The sequence below is a fragment of the Oncorhynchus mykiss genome, chromosome 4 (genome assembly GCF_057628025.1).
Source record: "Oncorhynchus mykiss isolate SJ-2025 chromosome 4, ASM5762802v1, whole genome shotgun sequence".
NCBI classification, from domain to species: Eukaryota; Metazoa; Chordata; class Actinopteri; order Salmoniformes; family Salmonidae; genus Oncorhynchus; species Oncorhynchus mykiss.
In genome coordinates, this window is record NC_143025.1 from 94262929 (window position 1) to 94270000 (window position 7072).

General features: G+C 56.7%; 1 protein-coding gene across 2 annotated transcripts in view; it reads right to left on the reverse strand.

Annotated features, from left to right (window-relative positions):
- Positions 1–7072, reverse strand: part of sec63 (SEC63 homolog, protein translocation regulator) — a 41346-nt gene that overhangs the window by 25219 nt on the left and 9055 nt on the right. For both annotated transcript variants that reach the window (XM_036976427.2, XM_036976428.2), the window contains exons 2-4: positions 2497–2596; positions 1805–1919; positions 404–516 (exon numbers count right to left, since the gene is read on the reverse strand). In XM_036976427.2, coding sequence (XP_036832322.1) covers positions 404–516; positions 1805–1919; positions 2497–2596 — 328 coding nt within the window. The remainder of the gene's footprint in view (positions 1–403; positions 517–1804; positions 1920–2496; positions 2597–7072) is intronic.

The window sequence follows — 7072 nt, forward strand, 5'->3', positions numbered from 1 at the left end:
GACAGACACACAGACCGAGACAGACACACAGACCGAGACAGACACACAGACCGAGACAGACACACAGACCGAGACAGACAGACACACAGACCGAGACAGACAGACACACAGACCGAGACAGACAGACACACAGACCGAGACAGACAGACACACAGACCGAGACAGACAGACACACAGATCGAGACAGACAGACACACAGACCGAGACACACACACAGAGACAGACACACAGAGACAGACACACAGAGACAGACACACAGAGACAGACACACAGAGACAGACACACAGAGACAGACACACAGAGACAGACACACAGAGACAGACACACAGAGACAGACACACAGAGACAGACACACAGAGAGACAGACACACAGAGAGACAGACAGAGACAGAAACAGACTTACGCGGAGTGTGCTTTGGCGATCCTCATGAACAAGTCTTCATCTCCTCCTTTATCAGGATGGAACTTCAGCGACAGCAGACGGTACTGCTTCTTAATCTCTGATACAGACGCTCCCTACACACACACACACACACACGGTCAATCCATATCATTTCTCTTAATGACGATGTATCTGTGTGCGTCTGTCTGCGCGTGCGTGTCAGCTTGTGCAACGACATTCTAGAAGATTCTGTGCTTCTAACTTTGTGGCAACAGTTTGGGGAAGGCCCTTTCCTGTTTCAGCATGACAATGCCCCCTGTGCACAAAGCGAGGTCCACATAGAAATGGTTTGTTGAGACCGGTGTGGAAGAACTTGACTGGCCTGCACAAAGCCCTGACCTCAACCCCATCGAACACCTTTGGGATGAAATGGAATGCCGACTGTGAGCCTGAAGGTCTAATCGCCCAACATCAGTGTCCGACCTCATTAATGCTGTTGTGACTGAATGGAAGCAAGTCCCCACAGCAATGTTCCAACATCTAGTGGAAAGCCTTCCCAGAAGAGTGGAGGCTGTTAGAGCAGCAATGTTCCAACATCTAGTGGAAAGCCTTCCCAGAAGAGTGGAGGCTGTTAGAGCAGCAATGTTCCAACATCTAGTGGAAAGCCTTCCCAGAAGAGTGGAGGCTGTTATAGCAGCAATGTTCCTACATCTAGTGGAAAGCCTTCCCAGAAGAGTGGAGGCTGTTATAGCAGCAATGTTCCAACATCTAGTGGAAAGCCTTCCCAGAAGAGTGGAGGCTGTTATAGCAGCAATGTTCCTACATCTAGTGGAAAGCCTTCCCAGAAGAGTGGAGGCTGTTATAGCAGCAATGATCCAACATCTAGTGGAAAGCCTTCCCAGAAGAGTGGAGGCTGTTATAGCAGCAATGTTCCAACATCTAGTGGAAAGCCTTCCCAGAAGAGTGGAGGCTGTTATAGCAGCAATGTTCCAACATCTAGTGGAAAGCCTTCCCAGAAGAGTGGAGGCTGTTATAGCAGCAATGTTCCAACATCTAGTGGAAAGCCTTCCCAGAAGAGTGGCTGTTATAGCAGCAATGTTCCAACATCTAGTGGAAAGCCTTCCCAGAAGAGTGGACGCTGTTATAGCAGCAATGTTCCAACATCTAGTGGAAAGCCTTCCCAGAAGAGTGGAGGCTGTTATAGCAGCAATGTTCCAACATCTAGTGGAAAGCCTTCCCAGAAGAGTGGAGGCTGTTATAGCAGCAATGTTCCAACATCTAGTGGAAAGCCTTCCCAGAAGAGTGGAGGCTGTTATAGCAGCAATGTTCCTACATCTAGTGGAAAGCCTTCCCAGAAGAGTGGAGGCTGTTAAGCCTGTGTGGGTCAGGTAGTGTGTATTGGTCAGGTAGTGTGTGTGTTACCTGGTCCAGGCCGAGGACTTCATAAGGGTTATACTCCTGGTACTCTCGGTCAAGCTTGGACACTTTGTAGGCCAGCAGCAGAAACACAGCCCAGCCAAACAATAGGGCTGCTTTCCTACACAAACCAACAACAGGTTATCTCACACAGAGAGAGAGAGAGAGACAGAGAGAGACACAGAGAGAGACACAGAGAGAGACACAGAGAGAGACACAGAGAGAGACACAGAGAGAGACACAGAGAGAGACACAGAGAGAGACACAGAGAGAGACACAGACACAGAGACAGAAACAGAGAGACACACAGAGAGACAGAGAGAGACAGAGAGAGAGACAGACAGAGAGAGAGACAGACAGAGAGAGAGACAGACAGAGAGAGAGACACACAGAGAGACAGACACATAGGGAGACAGACACACAGAGAGACAGACACACAGAGACAGACACACAGAGACAGACACACAGAGACAGACACACAGAGACAGACACACAGAGACAGACACACAGAGACAGACACACAGAGACAGACACACAGAGACAGACACACAGAGACAGACACACAGAGACAGACACACAGAGACAGACACACAGAGACAGACACAGAGACAGACACACAGAGACAGACACACAGAGACAGACACACAGAGACAGACAGAGACACACCCAGGTTCTGGTTCATTAAGGAAGTGACTCACTTCAGTGTGGGTATGATGCTCTGCTGAGACTTCATCAAGCGGAGGCAGTACCACAGACACCGTCCATGCACCTTCCGCAGGCTCTTCAGACGCAGCTGTTCTGGGGTGACACACACGTTAGACAGGGAGTCACGGACATGTGGATGTGTGTACATACAACTGTTTAGAGTAAAATACCCCCTCCCTCAGAGAAAGCTGACAGTACCACCCTCCTCCCCCAGAGAAAGCTGCCAGTACCCCCCCCATCAGAGAAAGCTGCCAGTACCCCCCCCCCCCCCCCCAGAGAAAGCTGCCAGTACCCCCCTCCCCCAGAGAAAGCTGACAGTACCCCCCTCCCCCAGAGAAAGCTGAAAGTGCCCCCCTCCCCCAGAGAAAGCCAACAGTAGCCCCCCCAGAGAAAGCTGGCAGTACCCCCCCCCCCAGAGAAAGCTGGCAGTACCCCCCTCCCCCAGAGAAAGCTGACAGTACCCCCCTCCCCAAGAGAAAGCTGACAGTACCCCCCTCCCCAGAGAAAGCTGACAGTACCCCCCTCCCCCAGAGAAAGCTGACAGTACCCCCCCCAGAGAAAGCTGACAGTACCCCCCTCCCCCAGAGAAAGCTGCCAGTACCCTCCTCCTCCCCCAGAGAAAGCTGCCAGTACCCCCCTCCTCCCCCAGAGAAAGCTGACAGTACCCCCCTCCCTCAGAGAAAGCTGACAGTACCCCCCCCCCCCAGAGAAAGCTGACAGTACCCCCCTCCCCCAGAGAAAGCTGCCAGTACCCTCCTCCTCCCCCAGAGAAAGATGCCAGTACCCCTTTCCTCCCCTCCCAGAGAAAGCTGCCAGTACCCCCCTCCTCCCCCAGAGAAAGCTGCCAGTACCCCCTCCCCCAGAGAAAGATGACAGTACCCCCTCCCCCAGAGAAAGCTGGCAGTACCCCCCTCCCCCTAGAGAAAGCTGACAGTACCCCCCTCCCCCAGAGAAAGCTGACAGTACCCCCCTCCCCCAGAGAAAGCTGACAGTACCCCCCCTCCCCCAGAGAAAGCTGACAGTACCCCCCATCAGAGAAAGCTGACAGTACCCCCCTCCCCCAGAGAAAGCTGACAGTACCCCCCTCCCCCAGAGAAAGCTGACAGTACCCCCCCTCCCCCAGAGAAAGCTGACAGTACCCCCCTCCCCCAGAGAAAGCTAACAGTACCCCCCTCCCCCAGAGAAAGCTAACAGTACCCCGCCCCCTCCCAGAGAAAGCTGAAAGTACCTCCCCCCCAGAGAAAGCTGGCAGTACCCCCCTCCCCCAGAGAAAGCTGACAGTACCCCCCTCCCCCAGAGAAAGCTGACAGTACCCCCCTCCTCCCCCAGAGAAAGCTGCCAGTACCCCCCCATCAGAGAAAGCTGCCAGTAACCCCCCCATCAGAGAAAGCTGACAGTACCCCCCCATCAGAGAAAGCTGACAGTACCCCCCTCCCCCAGAGAAAGATGAAAGTACCCCCCTCCCCCAGAGAAAGCTAACAGTACCCCCCCCCCAGAGAAAGCTGACAGTACCCCCCCCTCCCAGAGAAAGCTGACAGTACCCCCCTACCCCAGAGAAAGCTGGCAGTACCCCCCCTCCCCAAGAGAAAGCTGACAGTACCCCCCTCCCCCAGAGAAAGCTGACAGTACCCCCCCTCCCCCAGAGAAAGCTGACAGTACCCCCCATAAGAGAAAGCTGACAGTACCCTCCTGCCCCAGAGAAAAGCTGACAGTATCCCCCCCCTCCCAGAGAAAGCTGACAGTACCCCCCCCCCCATCAGAGAAAGCTGACAGTACCCCCCCCCCCCCCCCCCCCCATCAGAGAAAGCTGACAGTACCCCCCATCAGAGAAAGCTGACAGTACCCTCCTCCCCCAGAGAAAGCTGACAGTACCCCCCCTCCCCCAGAGAAAGCTGACAGTACCCCCCATCAGAGAAAGCTGACAGGATCCCCCCCCTCCCAGAGAAATCTGACAGGATCCCCCCCCTCCCAGAGAAAGCTGACAGGATCCCCCCCCTCCCAGACAAAGCTGACAGTACCCCCCTCCCCCAGAGAAAGCTGACAGTACCCCCCTCCCCCAGAGAAAGCTGACAGTACCTCCCCCCCAGAGAAAGCTGGCAGTACCGTCCTCCCCCAGAGAAAGCTGACAGTACCCCCCCCTGTCCCAGAGAAAGCTGACAGTACCCCCCATCAGAGAAAGCCGACAGTACCCTCCTCCCCCAGAGAAATCTGACAGGATCCCCCACCTCCCAGAGAAAGCTGACAGGATCCCCCCCTCCCAGAGAAAGCTGACAGTACCACCCTCCCCCAGAGAAAGCTGACAGTACCCCCCTCCCCTAGAGAAAGCTGACAGTACCTCCCCCCCAGAGAAAGCTGGCAGTACCCCCCTCCTCCAGAGAAAGCTGACAGTACCCCCCTCCCACAGAGAAAGCTGCCAGTACCCCCCTCCTCCCCCAGAGAAAGCTGCCAGTACCCCCCATCAGAGAAAGCTGCCAGTACCCCCCCATCAGAGAAAGCTGACAGTACCCCCCCATCAGAGAAAGCTGACAGTACCCCCCTCCCCCAGAGAAAGATGAAAGTACCCCCCTCCCCCAGAGAAAGCTAACAGTACCCCCCCCCCCCAGAGAAAGCTGACAGTACCCCCCCCTCCCAGAGAAAGCTGACAGTACCCCCCTCCCCCAGAGAAAGCTGGCAGTACCCCCCCTCCCCAAGAGAAAGCTGACAGTACCCCCCTCCCCCAGAGAAAGCTGACAGTACCCCCCCTCCCCCAGAGAAAGCTGACAGTACCCCCCATAAGAGAAAGCTGACAGTACCCTCCTGCCCCAGAGAAAAGCTGACAGTATCCCCCCCCTCCCAGAGAAAGCTGACAGTACCCCCCCCCCCCCCATCAGAGAAAGCTGACAGTACCCCCCCCCCCCCATCAGAGAAAGCTGACAGTACCCCCCATCAGAGAAAGCTGACAGTACCCTCCTCCCCCAGAGAAAGCTGACAGTACCCCCCCTCCCCCAGAGAAAGCTGACAGTACCCTCCTCCCCCAGAGAAATCTGACAGGATCCCCCCCCTCCCAGAGAAATCTGACAGGATCCCCCCCCTCCCAGAGAAAGCTGACAGGATCCCCCCCCTCCCAGACAAAGCTGACAGTACCCCCCTCCCCCAGAGAAAGCTGACAGTACCCCCCTCCCCCAGAGAAAGCTGACAGTACCTCCCCCCCAGAGAAAGCTGGCAGTACCGTCCACCCCTAGAGAAAGCTGACAGTACCGTCCTCCCCCAGAGAAAGCTGACAGTACCCCCCCCTGTCCCAGAGAAAGCTGACAGTACCCCCCATCAGAGAAAGCCGACAGTACCCTCCTCCCCCAGAGAAATCTGACAGGATCCCCCACCTCCCAGAGAAAGCTGACAGGATCCCCCCCTCCCAGAGAAAGCTGACAGTACCACCCTCCCCCAGAGAAAGCTGACAGTACCCCCCTCCCCTAGAGAAAGCTGACAGTACCTCCCCCCCAGAGAAAGCTGGCAGTACCCCCCTCCTCCAGAGAAAGCTGACAGTACCCCCCTCCCACAGAGAAAGCTGCCAGTACCCCCCTCCTCCCCCAGAGAAAGCTGCCAGTACCCCCCATCAGAGAAAGCTGCCAGTACCCCCCCATCAGAGAAAGCTGACAGTACCCCCCCATCAGAGAAAGCTGACAGTACCCCCCTCCCCCAGAGAAAGCTGACAGTACCCCCCTCCCCCAGAGAAAGCTGACAGTACCCCCCTCCCCCAGAGAAAGCTGACAGTACCCCCCTCCCCTAGAGAAAGCTGACAGTACCTCCCCCCCAGAGAAAGCTGGCAGTACCCCCCTCCTCCAGAGAAAGCTGACAGTACCCCCCTCCCACAGAGAAAGCTGCCAGTACCCCCCTCCTCCCCCAGAGAAAGCTGCCAGTACCCCCCATCAGAGAAAGCTGCCAGTACCCCCCCATCAGAGAAAGCTGACAGTACCCCCCTCCCCCAGAGAAAGCTGACAGTACCCCCCTCCCCCAGAGAAAGCTGACAGTACCCCCCTCCCCCAGAGAAAGCTGACAGTACCCCCCTCCCCCAGAGAAAGCTGACAGTACCCCCCCCCCCTCCCAGAGAAAGCTGACAGTACCCCCCCCCCTCCCAGAGAAAGCTGACAGTACCCCCCCCCCCCCTCCCAGAGAAAGCTGACAGTACCCCCCCCTCCCAGAGAAAGCTGACAGTACCCCCTCCCCCAGAGAAAGCTGACAGTACCCCCCCCCCTCCCAGAGAAAGCTGACAGTACCCCCCCTCCCAGAGAAAGCTGACAGTACCCCCCCCTCCCAGTAAAAGCTGACAGTACCCCCCCCTCCAAGAGAAAGCTGACAGTACCCCCCCCTCCCAGAGAAAGCTGACAGTACCCCCCCCCCCCCCCCTCCCAGAGAAAGCTGACAGTACCCCTCCCAGAGAAAGCTGGCAGTACCCCCCCCTCCCCCAGAGAAAGCTGACAGTACCCCCCCCTCCCCTTCCAGAGAAAGCTGGCAGTACCCCCCCCTCCCTCAGAGAAAGCTGACAGTACCCCCCCCCTCCCAGAGAAAGCTGACAGTACCCCCCCTCCCAGA